This window comes from Salmo salar, chromosome ssa01 (assembly GCF_905237065.1).
Source record: "Salmo salar chromosome ssa01, Ssal_v3.1, whole genome shotgun sequence".
NCBI classification, from domain to species: Eukaryota; Metazoa; Chordata; class Actinopteri; order Salmoniformes; family Salmonidae; genus Salmo; species Salmo salar.
Window position 1 is genome coordinate 87,401,001 of NC_059442.1, and position 17,345 is coordinate 87,418,345.

Genomic DNA, 17,345 nt, shown 5'->3' on the forward strand with positions numbered 1-17,345 from the left:
ACACTAATGTGTCGGAAGAAACACCGTACACCTGGCAACCGTGTCGGTGTGCATTGTGCCCGGCCCGCCACAGTAGTCGCTAGAGCTCGATGGGACAAGAACATCCCTGCCTGCCAAACCCTCCCCTAACCCGGACGACGCTGGGCCAATTGTGTGCTGCCCCATGGGTCTCCCGGTCGCGGCCGGCTGCGACAGACCCTGGATCTCTAGTGACACAGCTAGTTCTGCGATGCAGTGCCTTAGACTACTGCACCACTCAGGAGGCCCATTCAAGACTTCTTTAATTAAATATTGAGTGAATGTTATTTTCTTACTACTTACTAAAAGGTTTATATAAAAAGGGTTGTACTTGTGCTATGTATTTATGGATTGATGTCACTTCACATTGAAGGCATGTATCATTACTGTTGCTCCTATATAAAATATGTCCTACCTAGCCAGTGAACTTGTGGATGTAACCGTCAGGCCAATGCCTGTCATCACTGTTTGATACCTTTCACTGCAGGTATGTCTTACTGTATTTTTGTTATTTTCTTAACATAGCTCATTTATACTATACGATCACTTTGTGCATTCAGTCTGAGAGATGTTCTGTGAGCAGCCAGTGAACATGTGGCTGTGACCGTCCTGTCAATGCCTGTCATCACTGTTTGATCTATTTCACTGCAGATGAAAACCAAGTTAACCTGTGTGGGTGTCCATGTACCTTTCTTCTGGGTGGCTATATGAAGTTGGTTAAACTTGTTTTTGCTGTTCTCCAAATTGTATGTGAAAATAAAACATTGTAGAAACCCCCACAGTAGGAAATGTCTCTGCCTGTCACAACTTCCACTGAAGTCGGTCCCTCTCCTTGTTCGGGTGGTGTTCGGCGGTTGACGTCACCGGCCTTCTAGCCATCGCCGATCCACTTTTCATTTTCCATTTGTTTTGTCTTTGTCTTACACACCTGGTTTCGATCCCCCCAATTACCTGTTCATTATTTAACCCTCTGTTCCCCCATGTTTGTTTGTGAGTGATTGTTTCTACGTAGGAAGTTCCGTTATCGTGGGCTCTGTTTTTGTATTGCATTTATTATATGTTGAGTAAAATACGGTTATTTACTCATATTTGCTGTCCTGAGCCTGACTCCCATACACCAGCTACAAACAGACTACCTTACAGAATCACTCACCCGAAAGAATGGAGTCAGCAGGAGCAGACGCCCTCCCTTCAGAGATACAGGAGCGCGTCCAGCAGCACGCAACCATATTGCAACATCTGGGCACTGCCATGGATCGCGTGCTGCAGAAGATGGATCGTTGGGAGAGAGGAGGAGGGGCCATACCCTGCACCATCTGTGGCCGCAGAGGGCACACTGCTGGTCGGTGCTGTGGGGGTTCCTCAGGGAGTCGAGGCAGCATGCAGGGCACTATCGTGTCACCCCAGGTGAGTCGGCACCAGGCTCACCCAGAGCCCCTTGTTGCTCACATGTATGTGTTTATTTCATTTCCTGAGTTTTCCCCGCATTCCCAGCATAAGGCGCTCGTAGATTCAGGCGCAGCTGGGAATTTTATTGACCGTTCATTTGCCCATAGTTTAGGGATCCCCCTTGTTCCTGTGGATATGCCCTTCCCTGTGCATGCCCTAGATAGTCGACCATTAGGGTCAGGGCTGATTAGGGAGGCCACCGCTCCACTAGACATGGTTACGCAGGAGGGTCATAAGGAGAGAATCAGTCTCTTCCTTATTGATTCTCCTGCGTTTCCCGTGGTGCTGGGCCTACCCTGGTTGGCCTGTCATGAACCCACTATTTCGTGGCAACAGAGGGCCCTCAAGGGGTGGTCACGAGAGTGCTCAGGGAGGTGTGTGGGGGTTTACATCAGTGCGACTACAGTGGAAAGTCCAGACCAGGTCTCCACCGTGCGCATCCCCTCAGAATATGCCGACTTGGCTCTCGCCTTCTGTAAGAAGAGGGCGACTAAATTACTACCTCATCAACGGGGGGATTGTGCGATAAATCTCCTGGTAGACGCAGCACTTACCAGGAGTCACGTGTATCCTCTGTCACAGGAGGAGACGGTGGCTACGGAAATATATGTCTCCGAATCCCTGGGGCAGGGATACATTCGGCCCTCCACCTCACCTGCCTCCTCGAGTTTCTTTTTTGTAAAGAAGAAGGATGGGGGTCTTCGCCCGTGTATTGACTATCGAGGTATCAATCAGATCACTGTGAGGTACAGCTACCCGCTGCCTCTCATCGCCAGTGCGATCAAGTCAATGCACGGGGCGCGCTTCTTCACAAAATTAGATCTCAGGAGCGCTTACAACCTGGTGCGAATCCGGGAGGGGGACGAGTGGAAGACAGCATTTAGTACCACCTCTGGGCACTATGAGTACCTCGTCATGCCGTACGGGTTGATGAATGCTCCATCAGTCTTCCAGGCCTTTGTTGACAAGATTTTCCGGGACCTGCACGGGCACGGGCGGGGTGTAGTGGTGTATATCGACGACATTCTGATATACTCCACCACACACGCCGAGCATGTGTCCCTGGTGCGCAGGGTGCTTGGTCGACTGTTAGAGCATGACCTGTACGTCAAGGCTGAGAAATGTCTGTTCTTCCAATAGTCCGTCTTCTTTCTAGGGTACCACATTTCCACTTCAGGGGTGGAGATGGAGATTGACCGCATTTCAGCCATGCGTAATTGGCCGACTCTCACCACGGTAAAGGAAGTGCAGCTAACTACAACCGGAGGTTTATCCAGGGTTTTGGTCAGGTAGCAGCTCCCATTACCTCACTGCTGAAGGGGGGACCGGTGCGGCTGCAGTGGTCGGCTGAGGCGGACAGGGCTTTTGGTCACCTGAAGGCTCTGTTTACCTCGGCTCCCGTGCTGGCTCATCCGGATACCTCTTTGGCGTTCATAGTGGAGGTGGACGCGTCCGAGGCTGGGATAGGAGCCGTGCTCTCTCAGCGCTCGGGCACGCCACCAAAGCTCTGCCCCTGTGCTTTCTTTTCGAAGAAGCTCAGCCCGGCGGAGCGAAACTATGATGTGGGGGACCGGGAGCTGTTGGGTGTTGTCAAGGCTCTGAAGGCGTGGAGACATTGGCTTGAGGGGGCTAAACAACCTTTTCTCATCTGGACGGACCACCGCAATCTGAAGTACATCCGGGCGGCGAGGACACTGAACTCTCGCCAGGCAAGGTGGGCCATGTGTAACGCGGGTCGTATAAAGGGGACCAAGGCGCAGCGTGTATAGTGCTCATATTTACTTTTAATGAATATACTTTAACAAAACAACAAAACGATCGAAAACAGTTCCGTCAGGTGCCATACACTAAACAGAAAACAACTACCCACAAAACCCAGGAAGAAAAACCCCTACTTAAATATGATCTCCAATCACAGGCAACGAGGATCAGCTGCCTCCAATTAGAGATCAACCAAAACAATCCCAACATAGAAATAGACAAACTAGAACTTAAACATAGAAATAGAAAACATAGAACAACCCACAACACCCCCTGTCACGCCCTGACCTACTCTACTATAGAAAATGACATCTTACTAGGATCAGGACGTGACACTTCCCCCCCCGACCGTGGATCGTCGTCGAAGGAACCGGACTGTAGATCATTGCTGGAGGTTCTGTGCTGCAGGCCGCCGCTGGAGGTTCTGGGCTGCAGGCCGCCGCTGGATGTTCTGGGCTGCAGGCCGCCGCTGGAGGTTCTGGGCTGCAGACCGCCGCTGGAGGTTCTGGGCTGCTAACCGCGGCTGGAGGTTCTGGGCTGCAGACCACCGCTGGAGGTTCTGGGCTGCAAACCGCCGTTGAAGACTCTGGGCTGCAGACCGCAGCTGGAGGCTCCGGGCTGGGGAGCGTAGCTGGAGGCTCCGGGCTGGGAAAGGTAGCTGGAGGCTCCGGACTGGGGAGCGTAGCTGGAGGCTCCGGACTGGGGAGCATAGCTGGAGGCTCCGGACTGGGGAGCGTAGCTGGAGGCTCCGGACTGTGGAGTGTAGCTGGAGGCTCCGGACTGGGAAGCGTCACTGGAGGCTCCGGACTGGGAGGCGTCATAATAGGTTCTGTACTAGTGACCGTTGCTGCTGGCTCCATGCCATGGATCATCTCTACTGGTTCCGCGCCAAGGATCATCACTGGAGGCTTCTTACCATGGATTATTTCTACAGGTCCCGGCCATGGATTATTTCTACAGGCTTTGTGCCATGGTTGATCCCTACAGGCTCCAGACCATTTATAATCCCTCCAGGCTTTTTGCCAAGGATTACTTCTTCAGGTTCCGGGCCATGGATTACCTCTTCAGGCTTCGTGCCATGGAATATCCCTACAGGCTCCGGGCCATGGATCATCACTAGAGGTTTAGTGCCATGGATCATCTCTACAGGCGTCGGACCATCGATTATCACTGGAGGCTTTGTACGAGGAGCAGGAACCGGTCTCACAGGACTGGGGAGACGTACTGAGGACCGAGTGCTCAAAGCAGGCACCGGCCATACTGGGTTATGGATGCGCACTGGAGGAAGTGTGCGAAGAACAGGCACAGGACGTACTGGATTCTGGAGGCGCGCTGGAGGGAGAGCGCGAGGAGCAGGCACAGGACGTACTGTGCTATCGAGGCGCACTGGAGAGAGAGTGCGAGAGGCAGGTGTAACGGTTGTCGTCGGATAAAGTGGACCAAAACGCAGCAGTAATATGTGCACTCATCTTCTTTTATTTGTTGAAGAAGGAGTACCAAAAATAAACACGTACACAAAGAAAAACACAACGACAATATACAGGCTGGTACGGCACAAGGCAATACACAGAACAATCTCCCACACAGTACTCAACAAACACACACCTATACATAGGACTCTCAATCAGAGGCAACTAGAAAACACCTGCCTCCAATTGAGAGTCCAACCCCAATTAACAAAACATAGAACTCCAAAAGACTAGACAGAACATAGAAATACACTAACATAGAACAGTGCCCAAAAACCCCCGGAATACATAAATCAAATACCCTACTAAACAAACCACCACCCCGAACCACATAAAACAAATACCCTTCTGCCACGTCCTGACCAAAATCTAATACAATAACTCCCTCTGCTGGTCAGGATGTGACAGCAGGCACATGCTCACCACAAAAAAGCACGGGGAATTGGCTCAGGTCCCAGTCCTGGCCCAACCAAACTATCCGTGTGCCCTCCGCAAAACTTTTTTGGGGCTGCCTCTCGCTCTTCCCAGGTAGGCTCTGATATCGTTCGATTACCTGGCCCCAAGTCCAGTCTCTCCTCTCAATCCACTCCTGATGTGACCAGGTGTCGATTTCTGCTCGGGTACGCCGCTTGATCCAATCATGGTGGCTAGTTCTGTAACGCGGGTCGTATAAAGGGGACCAAGGCGCAGCGTGTATAGTGCTCATATTTACTTTTAATGAATATACTTTAACAAAACAACACAATGACCGAAAACAGTTCCGTCAGGTGACATACACTAAACAGAAAACAACTACCCACAAAACCCAGGAAGAAAAACCCCTACTTAAATATGATCTCCAATCAGAGGCAACGAGGATCAGCTGCCTCCAATTAGAGATCAACCCAAACAATCCCGACATAGAAATAGACAAACTAGAACTTAAACATAGAAATAGAAAACATAGAACAACCCAAAACACCCCCTGTCACGCCCTGACCTACTCTACTATAGAAAATTACATCTTACTAGGATCAGGACGTGACACCATGTTCTTTACCCGTTTTGTTTTCACTCTGTCCTACAGACCAGGTTCCCAGAACGCTATGGCAGACGCACTGTCCCGGATGTATGACACAGAGGAGCGGTCCATGGATCACACTCCCATACTTCCAGCCTCTTGCCTGGTGGCACCGGGGGTGTGGGAGTTGGACACGGACATAGAGCGGGCGTTACGCACAGAGCCCACTCCCCCCCAGTGTCCAGCTGGGCGCCTATACGTTCCGTCTGCTGTCTGCGACCGTTTGATCTATTGGACCCACACGTCACCCTCCTCTGGTCACCCTGGCATCGGTCGGACGGTGCGTTGCCTTAGTGGGAAGTACTGGTGGTCCACCTTGGCCAAGGACGTGAGGGTTTATGTTACCTCCTGCTCAGTGTGCACCCAGTGCAAGGCTCCCAGGCACCTGCCCAGAGGGAAGTTACAACCCCTACCCGTTACACAACGGCCGTGGTTGCACCTGTCGGTGGACTTCCTGACAGATCTTCCTCCATCACAGGGCAACACCGCGATCCTGGTTGTTGTGGATCGGTTTTCTAAGTCCTGCTGTCTCCTCCCTTTGCCCGGTCTCCCTACGGCTCTACATTACATATTCCTTCGAACTCATGGCTTGGTTTTTGCTCTGACATGCACTGTCAACTGTGGAACCTTATATAGACAGGTGTGTGCCTTTCCAAATCATGTCCAATCAATTGAATTTACCACAGGTGGACTCCAATCAAGTTGTAGAAACATCTCAAAAATGATCAATGGAAACAGGATGCACCTGAGCTCAAATTTGAGTCTCATAGCAAAGGGTCTGAATGCTTATGTCAATAAGATATTCATTTTAATTTTTTCTAAATGTTTAAAATGTTAAACCTCTTTTCGCTTTGTCATTATAAGGTATTGTGTGTAGATTGATAAGGATAAAATGACATTTAAGAAAAAGGCTGTAACGTAACAAAATGTGGAAAAAGTCAAGGGGTCTGAATACTTAGGCCTTCTAATAATTACCAAAACAACACCGTGGTGAGGCCATGTCTGTTTCAGTTCAGGAAAACGGTACTAAACACTGTAGATTAGAAGCATGATTTCCTTTATTCCTTTATTGGCCCCAAAACGATAAATGAGACTGAGAGATTATTCTCCCACACTGTGAAGGTTAATCCTCGGATAGTCCTCATTTTAAATCTCCCTCAGTGAAATTGAAGCCCACTGTGTAGAGACGTCAATTCAACGTCTTTTCCACGTTGGTTCAGCGTAATTTAATTTAAATGCTGTGGAAACAATGTTGATTCAACCAGTGTGTGCCTAGTGGGAGATATCTATCTCAGCACAATGCTGTTTCCTGGAAAATAAGCCAGCAAGCACTGGGATCATGTAGTGCTGTTGAAATTGTATCTGAACTTCCAAGAGCTCACAACCTTATACTCTACAATCAATACTATCATGTTAAGGCTATATACTGTAGTTTAAATGTTTTTATATAACATACTGTTTATTTAATCAAGGGATGCTATCATACATTCTCCATGCAATTGTGAGGTCCAACCTTTAGATGTCGGTATTGCATTGTTAATATGTTCGCAAATATGTCCCCGACGAGTTTTAGTCTTGGTCTCTATTACACAGACCCTGCTGTGATGATGAGGGAAATTACTGAAACAATTGTCTTGTATTTGTTGTTTCTGAATTGTTACTGTTCCATCTGCAGAGTGACCACACCCACAAAGAAAACGACTGCAGATACATTTAAACACATTATTTTATTAGAGGTAGTGAGGTATTGAAGTCAGGAAATAAATACAGGGGGTTTGATAAAGAATCTGCTTACATTCATTCAGTGATGCAATTATTTTAACATAAAACATTTAGAACTTTACATGTTACAATATGTGCAATACATTAGAAAAAAACATTTTTCAAATGGAAACTTTTCAGAAAGGCACTTCTAAGTTTTGTTCTGATTGTATGGTTGTCCTTGAGTAAATGTTGTGTCCTGGTCGTTCTTAAGAAGGGCTGAGCGCAGCTGTTGTAAGGTGAAGTTGCTCCTAGACACTGATCTTGGGTCAGTTTTACATTTCCCCCACTAATGGTTAAGGTTAGAATTGGGGAGGGGAAGCTGATCCTAGACCTGTACCTAGGGGTAACTTCACCCCAGAGCCAACTCAGCTAGTTAGCGCTTGGAAAGCTGGTCAGCCAACCAGTCCAGTCCCTCCAACAGACCTGAACCCTGGGTCGCACAGGTAGCCTGGACAAACCACTGAGGAGAGAGGACAAACAGTCAGTCATTAAAACAGTCATTCATTAACAGGTAGCCTGGACAAACCACTGAGGAGAGATGACAAACAATCAGGGTGTATTATTTACCAAATCTGGGCAGGGATTCAATCCGAGGCGCGTTGTAGAGTTTGACATTTAAAGGGATACATCAGGATTTTGGGAATGACGCCCTTTATCTACTTCCCCAGAGTCAGATGAACTCATGGACACCATTTTTATGTCTCTGCATGCAGTTTGAAGAAAGTTGCTCATTAGCATTAACGCATTTGCTATCTAGCGTTAGCTCAATGACTGGAAGTCTATGGTAACTGCTAGCATGGTAACAGCTAGCATGCTAGTAGATACCATAGACTTCCAGTCATTGCGCTAATGCTAGCTAGAATTGGCTCGCGAAACCTTAGAGTTTCTAGATGGTCATTCTTACAGGAGTATTCAGTTGTAGTTTCCTCAGTCCCAGTTTATTTGTGATGTCACTGACAGACATGGCGTTGGGAAGGTCCTGTTTGTTGGCGAACACCAGCAGAACTACATCTCTCAACTGGTCCTCTTCAAGCTGTGGGTCAACAGCAAAGAACACAGGGAATCAGAACAGCCACAGTACTGACTGAGTTATTACACTTTTCTCTGTAATGTTGCATCGTGTGTGGAGGATCAATAACACAGAACACAGGGAATCAGAACAGCCACATTAAACAGGTAAACACTCGCTCCTATCTCTATTAGAACAGTCATATTACTGTATTATTACATTCCTCGTAGGGGAATCAGAAAGATACCATTATACCGTTACTACGCTCCTCTCTGGTGGCCAAGAGCAAACTTAAGAGTTGCTATAGGAAAGTGTGGAAAGATTAATGGAAGGACAGGTGACTCACCATGTTCTGTAGTTCCTCTGAGGCATCATTTATCCTCTCAGGATCGTTGCTGTCTACCACAAATATAAGACCCTGGATGAAGACATTGGAACACAGATACATGCTTTTAAGGAATGAGGAAAATTGGAATTGGAATTTGAGTTCATTTTCTGAATTGACTGGATTTGAAATGGATCCAATAGTTAAGGCTATTAGGGTAAGAATACCTGAGTGTTTAAGTGAGGCTGTTAGGGTTAGTTGAGGCTGTTAGTTGAGGTTTATTAGGGTTAGGCTTAGTTGAGGCTGTTAGGGTTAGTTGAGGTTGTTAGGGTTAGGCTTAGCTGAGGCTGTTGGGGTTAGGTGAGGCTGTTAGGGTTAGGGTTAGTTGAGGCTGTTAGGGTTAGTTGAGACTGTTAGGGTTAGTTGAGGCTGGTAGATGAGGTTGTCAGAGTTAGTTAAGGCTGTTGGGGTTAGGGTTAGTTGAGGATGTTGGGGTTAGTTGAGAGGGTTAGGGTTAGTTGAGGATGTTGGGGTTAGTTGAGAGTGTTAGGGTTAGTTGAGGCTGCTAGATGACGTTGTCAGAGTTAGTGGAGGCTGTTGGGGTTAGGGTTAGTTGAGGATGTTGGGGTTAGTTGAGAGGGTTAGGGTTAGTTGAGGCTGGTAGATGAGGTTGTCAGAGTTAGTTAAGGCTGTTGGGCTTCGGGTTAGTTGAGGATGTTGGGGTTAGTTGAGAGGGTTAGGGTTAGTTGAGGCTGGTAGATGAGGTTGTCAGAGTTAGTTAAGGCTGTTGGGGTTAGGGTTAGTTGAGGATGTTGGGGTTAGGCTTAGCTGAGGCTGTTGGGGTTAGGTGAGGCTGTTAGGGTTAGGGTTAGTTGAGGCTGTTGGGGTTAGCTGAGGCTGTTGGGGTTAGTTGAGGTTGTTAGGGTTAGGCTTGGCTGAGGCTGTTTGGGTTAGGTGAGGCTGTTAGGGTTAGGGTTAGTTGAGGCTGTTGGGGTTAGCTGAGGCTGTTGGGGTTAGGTGAGGCTGTTAGGGTTAGTTGAGGCTGTTAGGGTTAGTTGAGGCTGGTAGACGAGGTGGTCAGAGATAGTTGAGGCTGTTGGGGTTAGGGTTAGTTGAGGATGTTGGGGTTAGTTGAGATTGTTATGGTTAGTTGAGGCTGTTGGGGTTAGGTGAGGCTGTTGGGGTTAGCTGAGGCTGTTGGGGTTAGTTGAGGCTGGTAGATGAGGTTGTCAGAGTTAGTTGAGGCTGTTGGGGTTAGGGTTAGGTGAGGCTGGTAGATGAGGTTGTCAGAGTTAGTTGAGGCTGTTGGGGTTAGGGTTAGTTGAGGCTGGTAGATGAGGTTGTCAGAGTTAGTTGAGGCTGTTGGGGTTAGGGTTAGTTGAGGATGTTGGGGTTAGTTGAGAGTGTTATGGTTAGTTGAGGATGTTGGGGTTAGTTGAGAGTGTTAGGTTTAGTTGAGACTGGTAGATGAGGATGTCAGAGTTAGTTGAGGCTGTTGGGGTTAGGGTTAGTTGAGGCTGTTGGGGTTAGTTGAGAGGGTTAGGGTTAGTTGTGGATGTTGGGGTTAGTTGAGAGGGTTAGGGTTAGTTGAGCATGTTGGGGTTAGTTGAGAGTGTTAGGGTTAGTTGAGGATGTTGGGGTTAGTTGAGAGGGTTAGGGTTAGTTGAGGATGTTGGGGTTAGTTGAGAGTGTTAGGGTTAGTTGAGGATGTTAGGGTTAGTTGAGGCTGGTAGATGAGGTTGTCAGAGTTAGTTGAGGCTCTTGGGGTTAGGGTTAGTTGAGGCTGTTGGGGTTAGTTGAGGCTGTTAGGGTTAGTTGAGGCTGGTAGATGAGGTTGTCAGAGTTAGTTGATGCTGTTGGGGTTAGGGTTAGTTGAGGATGTTGGGGTTAGTTGAGAGTGTTATGGTTAGTTGAAGCTGGTAGATGAGGTTGTCAGAGTTAGTTAAGGCTGTTGGGGTTAGGGTTAGTTGAGGATGTTGGGGTTAGTTGAGAGGGTTAGGGTTAGTTGAGGATGTTGGGATTAGTTGAGAGGGTTAGGGTTAGTTGAGGCTGGTAGATGAGGTTGTCAGAGTTAGTTAATGCTGTTGGGGTTAGGGTTAGTTGAGGATGTTGGGGTTAGTTGAGAGGGTTAGGATTAGTTCAGGATGTTGGGGTTAGTTGAGAGGGTTAGGGTTAGTTGAGGATGTTGGGGTTAGTTGAGGCTGTTAGGGTTAGTTGAGGCTGGTAGATGAGGTTGTCAGAGTTAGTTAAGGCTGTTGGGGTTAGGGTTAGTTGAGGATGTTGGGGTTAGTTGAGAGTGTTAGGGTTAGTTGAGGCTGGTAGATGAGGTTGTCAGAGTTAGTTGAGGCTGTTGGGGTTAGGGTTAGTTGAGGGTGTTGGGGTTAGTTGAGAGTGTTATGGTTAGTTGAGGCTGTTGGGGTTAGCTGAGGCTGTTAGGGTTAGTTGAGGCTGGTAGATGAGGTTGTCAGAGTTAGTTGAGGCTGTTGGGGTTAGGGTTAGTTGAGGATGTTGGGGTTAGTTGAGAGTGTTATGGTTAGTTGAGGATGTTGGGGTTAGTTGAGAGTGTTAGGGTTAGTTGAGGCTGGTAGATGAGGATGTCAGAGTTAGTTGAGGCTGTTGGGGTTAGGGTTAGTTGAGGCTGTTAGGGTTAGTTGAGGCTGGTAGATGAGGTTGTCAGAGTTAGTTGAGGCTGTTGGGGTTAGGGTTAGTTGAGGATGTTGGGGTTAGTTGAGAGGGTTAGGGTTAGTTGAGGATGTTGGGGTTAGTTGAGAGGGTTAGGGTTAGTTGAGGATGTTGGGGTTAGTTGAGAGGGTTAGGGTTAGTTGAGGGTGTTGGGGTTAGTTGAGAGGGTTAGGGTTAGTTGAGGATGTTGGGGTTAGTTGAGAGTGTTAGGGTTAGTTGAGGCTGGTAGATGAGGTTGTCAGAGTTAGTGGAGGCTGTTGGGGTTAGGGTTAGTTGAGGTTGTTGGGGTTAGTTGAGAGGGTTAGGGTTAGTTGAGGCTGTTGGGATCAGTTGAGAGGGTTAGGGTTAGTTGAGGCTGGTAGATGAGGTTGTCAGAGTTAGTTAAGGCTGTTGGGGTTAGGGTTAGTTGAGGATGTTGGGGTTAGTTGAGAGGGTTAGGATTAGTTGAGGATGTTGGGGTTAGTTGAGGGAGTTAGGGTTAGTTGAGGATGTTGGGGTTAGTTGAGAGTGTTAGGGTTAGTTGAGGCTGGTAGATGAGGTTGTCAGAGTTAGTTTAGGCTGTTGGGGTTAGGGTTAGTTGAGGATGTTCGGGTTAGGTTTAGTTGAGGATGTTCGGGTTAGTTGAGAGTGTTAGGGTTAGTTGAGGCTGTTCGGGTTAGTTGAGTAGGTTAGGGTTAGTTGAGGCTGTTAGGGTTAGTTGAGGCTGTTGGGGTTAGGTGAGGCTGTTAGGGTTAGGGTTAGTTGAGGCTGTTGGGGTTAGCTGAGGCTGTTGGGGTTAGGTGAGGCTGTTAGGGTTAGGGTTAGTTGAGGCTGTTAGGGTTAGTTGAGGCTGGTAGATGAGGTTGTCAGAGTTAGTTGAGGCTGTTGGGGTTAGGGTTAGTTGAGGATGTTGGGGTTAGTTGAGAGTGTTAGGGTTAGTTGAGGCTGGTAGATGAGGTTGTCAGAGTTAGTTGATGCTGTTGGGGTTAGGGTTAGTTGAGGATGTTGGGGTTAGTTGAGAGTGTTATGGTTAGTTGAGGCTGGTAGATGAGGTTGTCAGAGTTAGTTAAGGCTGTTGGGGTTAGGGTTAGTTGAGGATGTTGGGGTTAGTTGAGAGGGTTAGGGTTAGTTGAGGATGTTGGGATTAGTTGAGAGGGTTAGGGTTAGTTGAGGCTGGTAGATGAGGTTGTCAGAGTTAGTTAATGCTGTTGGGGTTAGGGTTAGTTGAGGATGTTGGGGTTAGTTGAGAGGATTAGGATTAGTTCAGGATGTTGGGGTTAGTTGAGAGGGTTAGGGTTAGTTGAGGATGTTGGGGTTAGTTGAGGCTGTTAGGGTTAGTTGAGGCTGGTAGATGAGGTTGTCAGAGTTAGTTAAGGCTGTTGGGGTTAGGGTTAGTTGAGGATGTTGGGGTTAGTTGAGAGTGTTAGGGTTAGTTGAGGCTGGTAGATGAGGTTGTCAGAGTTAGTTGAGGCTGTTGGGGTTAGGGTTAGTTGAGGGTGTTGGGGTTAGTTGAGAGTGTTATGGTTAGTTGAGGCTGTTGGGGTTAGGTGAGGCTGTTAGGGTAACGCTTAGTTGAGGCTGTTGGGGTTAGCTGAGGCTGTTAGGGTTAGTTGAGGCTGGTAGATGAGGTTGTCAGAGTTAGTTGAGGCTGTTGGGGTTAGGGTTAGTTGAGGATGTTGGGGTTAGTTGAGAGTGTTATGGTTAGTTGAGGATGTTGGGGTTAGTTGAGAGTGTTAGGGTTAGTTGAGGCTGGTAGATGAGGATGTCAGAGTTAGTTGAGGCTGTTGGGGTTAGGGTTAGTTGAGCCTGTTAGGGTTAGTTGAGGCTGGTAGATGAGGTTGTCAGAGTTAGTTGAGGCTGTTGGGGTTAGGGTTAGTTGAGGATGTTGGGGTTAGTTGAGAGGGTTAGGGTTAGTTGAGGATGTTGGGGTTAGTTGAGAGGGTTAGGGTTAGTTGAGGATGTTGGGGTTAGGGTTAGTTGAGGATGTTGGGGTTAGTTGAGAGGGTTAGGGTTAGTTGAGGGTGTTGGGGTTAGTTGAGAGGGTTAGGGTTAGTTGAGGATGTTGGGGTTAGTTGAGAGTGTTAGAGTTAGTTGAGGCTGGTAGATGAGGTTGTCAGAGTTAGTGGAGGCTGTTGGGGTTAGGGTTAGTTGAGGTTGTTGGGGTTAGTTGAGAGGGTTAGGGTTAGTTGAGGCTGTTGGGATCAGTTGAGAGGGTTAGGGTTAGTTGAGGCTGGTAGATGAGGTTGTCAGAGTTAGTTAAGGCTGTTGGGGTTAGGGTTAGTTGAGGATGTTGGGGTTAGTTGAGAGGGTTAGGATTAGTTGAGGATGTTGGGGTTAGTTGAGGGAGTTAGGGTTAGTTGAGGATGTTGGGGTTAGTTGAGAGTGTTAGGGTTAGTTGAGGCTGGTAGATGAGGTTGTCAGAGTTAGTTTAGGCTGTTGGGGTTAGGGTTAGTTGAGGATGTTCGGGTTAGGTTTAGTTGAGGATGTTCGGGTTAGTTGAGAGTGTTAGGGTTAGTTGAGGCTGTTCGGGTTAGTTGAGTAGGTTAGGGTTAGTTGAGGCTGTTAGGGTTAGTTGAGGCTGTTGGGATTAGGTGAGGCTGTTAGGGTTAGGGTTAGTTGAGGCTGTTGGGGTTAGCTGAGGCTGTTGGGGTTAGGTGAGGCTGTTAGGGTTAGGGTTAGTTGAGGCTGTTAGGGTTAGTTGAGGCTGGTAGATGAGGTTGTCAGAGTTAGTTGAGGCTGTTGGGGTTAGGGTTAGTTGAGGATGTTGGGGTTAGTTGAGAGTGTTAGGGTTAGTTGAGGCTGGTAGATGAGGTTGTCAGAGTTAGTTGAGGCTGTTGGGGTTAGTTGAGAGGGTTAGGGTTAGTTGAGGATGTTGGGGTTAGTTGAGAGTGTTAGGGTTAGTTGAGGCTGGTAGATGAGGTTGTCAGAGTTAGTTGAGGCTGTTGGGGTTAGTTGAGAGGGTTAGGGTTAGTTGAGGATGTTGGGGTTAGTTGAGGCTGTTATGGTTAGTTAAGGCTGGTAGATAAGGTTGTCAGAGTTAGTTAAGGCTGTTGGGGTTAGGGTTAGTTGAGGCTTTTGGGGTTAGTTGAGAGGGTTAGGGTTAGTTGAGGCTGGTAGATGAGGTTGTCAGAGTTAGTTAAGGCTGTTGGGGTTAGGGTTAGTTGAGGATGTTGGGGTCAGTTGAGAGTGTTATGGTTAGTTGAGGATGTTGGGGTTAGTTGAGAGGGTTAGGGTTAGTTGAGGATGTTGGGGTTAGTTGAGGCTGTTAGGGTTAGTTGAGGCTGGTAGATGAGGTTGTCAGAGTTAGTTAAGGCTGTTGGGGTTAGGGTTAGTTCAGGATGTTGGGGTTAGTTGAGAGGGTTAGGGTTAGTTGAGAGGGTTAGGGTTAGTTGAGAGTGTTAGGGTTAGTACTACCTGAGTGTTCTGGTAGTAATGCTTCCACAGAGGTCTGATGACGTGCTGACCACCTACATCCCACACCGTGAAGCTGATGTTCTTGTACTCAACCGTCTCCACATTGAACCCTATGGTGATCAACACAAAAGACATTCAGCTATGCTCTATCTAGCAGTCCTGGGTGAAATACATATGAGAAGCAAAAGATGTCAATCATCGGATATAGCCTATATATATCAATCAATGTTTACCAATAGTGGGGATAGTAGTGACAACTTCTCCAAGTTTTAGTTTGTACAGGACTGTGGTCTTCCCTGCAGCATCTAACCCAACTGTAGGAACAATATGGATCATTTTAAAACCGATGTAATATTAATAATATGCATATAATATAGGCCTATGTAAAATCAATCAAACAAAATAAATGTTATAACACATTGTAACAAATACATTGTAACATTGTACAAATATTGCAACATTGTAATAATAATGACATTAACAAAATTGCAAATAAGTCTTACCCATCAGAATTCTCATCTGTTTTTTCTCGAAGAAACGAGAGAAGAGTTGCGAAACCATAACACCCATTATTGCTAAAAAATATGTTTTGCTTTTTCAAATAATCCGAAAGGAATGAAATCTGCAGCATCCAATCTCGCTCTTCAAACACTTCTGCAGGGGTATACAGCAGCTCACAGTGATTTATACGACTGGTTTGCATTGCGCTGCTTATATAGTCTACTCAACCACATGTGGAACGGGACACCAACATAGAGCACTGTCATTTCAGTCTGGTCACACAGGTACAACAGTCAATTGACTGCGACGATTCCTCTCTACACGTTTCATCCACGTCACTTTCACTTTGTTGGCCTCGGAATACAGGAAGTTGTAATGTTTCTCATGTGTAGAGATATCATCTGATTGGTCTACAAGGCTGCTATTCATTCTCTGTTAACTAAATGTTTTCTGATGATAAAGCCGATGTCACACGAAGCAACCTGTACGCATATGTTGTTGCTGGCAACAGAGTTGCATCTGGGTTGCTTCTTGAGGCAATTTCAATCGCGTTTGAATTGCTTCGTGTATCTGCAAAATTGCTTGAGATCATGGCACTTGCTACTATCATCTGCAACAGAAATTGCTTCCAGGTTTCTTCGTGTGAGTGACATCGGCTCTAGAGAGAAAGAGGTATACTCCCGTGTGTGTGTGTGTGTGTGTGTGTTAGTGTGTGAATTTCACAATGCTCTCTATTCAAGCAAATCAACAGAGAAAGAAACTGTGATGAAATAAAGACAAACCATTTAGTATCTAGATCATAGTGTTCTGTTTATTCACATAAAAATACTTTCTAGAAATCTAAAGGCACAGCCTAGATTGGTGGCATATGTCTTAAGTAGTAGAACATGTCATTACTCCAAACTCGTGAAAGTGACAAGCTGACACCTTTTTATTTTCGTCAAAAGCTATTTAATATCGAACAAGTGCCTTTGATTTGACGGCCTGCACATTCGCAGTTCGGCGCGAAACAACCGTTTCTACGCATGAGTTTAGTTAGCCAAAGTCGGTCTGGACATCGCCTTCAAGCGTGATAGGCTAAAACTGCTTCTCCAATAGAAGTCCCCAGTATGTTCATACTGTACAGTCTTTGATTATAGTCTGTCAACAGGGTTTAGCTACATACAGTATGAGGACACTGAGGTCTGGACCTTATTTTTTGGAATAACAAAAACAAGTCATCAGTGGGGGCTGCCCAGGGGCGCTGATCTCCAGAGTCCCTCATTTATTTATCTTAACAAAATGTAATGTCATGGCAAAATGTGTAGAATCGCAGGAAATTAGCTTTAAAACGGCCAACATTTCTCCTCACCCTATGGCAAAATGTATAGAATTGCAGGAAATAAGCTGTAAAACTGCAACAACAACAAAAAAGTATAGCTAATGTGCTTGTAGATCGACTGAGGTGAATGAAACTACAGCAACCAATGTGTTAATGGCTGGGGTAATTGTGTTTCTGTGACAAAGTGAAATTGTAGTTTCCATCAACCTCACTCATGCTGCTGTAACCGATGTGAAATGGCTACGGTGGTGCGCGCTAATAGCGTTTCAATCAGTGACGTCACTCGCTCTGAGATCTGAAGTGGTTGTTCCCCTTGCGCTTTTGTGTCGCGATGGGTAACGATGCTTCGTGGGTGTCAGTTGTTGATGTGTGCAAGGGAACCTACACTGGTACACTGCATGCAATGTAAATATTGAAGAACAACGCTGTTCTCAGGCAGATAGTGTGTGAAACCATTCACTTCAGAAAAAGGTGTGATATTAAAAACGTTTCCTTTCAATATGAGTTGTCGAATTCTCTAAAATATTTACTGCCATTGTAGTAAGGTTAGCAATATGAGAGGTCTTCACGTACCTTTTGTATATTATTTTCCT

The 17,345-nt window shown here is 46.8% G+C and overlaps 1 protein-coding gene across 1 annotated transcript; it reads right to left on the reverse strand.

Moving 5' to 3' along the window:
• Positions 1–7,465: 7,465 nt before the first annotated feature.
• Positions 7,466–15,781, reverse strand: LOC106609168 (ADP-ribosylation factor 4). Its single transcript, XM_045723671.1, has 6 exons — positions 15,434–15,781; positions 15,164–15,244; positions 14,931–15,040; positions 8,877–8,948; positions 8,426–8,554; positions 7,466–7,981 (listed from the first exon to the last, which is right to left on the reverse strand). Exons 1-6 carry the CDS (start codon positions 15,498–15,500, stop codon positions 7,895–7,897), a joined length of 546 nt encoding a protein of 181 aa, XP_045579627.1. The 5' UTR covers positions 15,501–15,781; the 3' UTR covers positions 7,466–7,894.
• Positions 15,782–17,345: the final 1,564 nt, after the last annotated feature.

Coding starts and splice junctions, on each gene's coding strand:
- LOC106609168 (XM_045723671.1), bottom strand. CDS start 15,500: ATGGGTGTTATGGTTTCGCAACTCTTCTCTCGTTTCTTCGAGAAAAAA. Junction 8,949..14,930: donor ATTACTACCAGAACACTCAG/GTAGTACTAACC, acceptor GTCTTCATCCAG/GGTCTTATATTTGTGGTAGA. Junction 8,555..8,876: donor CAGAGGAACTACAGAACATG/GTGAGTCACCTG, acceptor GTTGACCCACAG/CTTGAAGAGGACCAGTTGAG.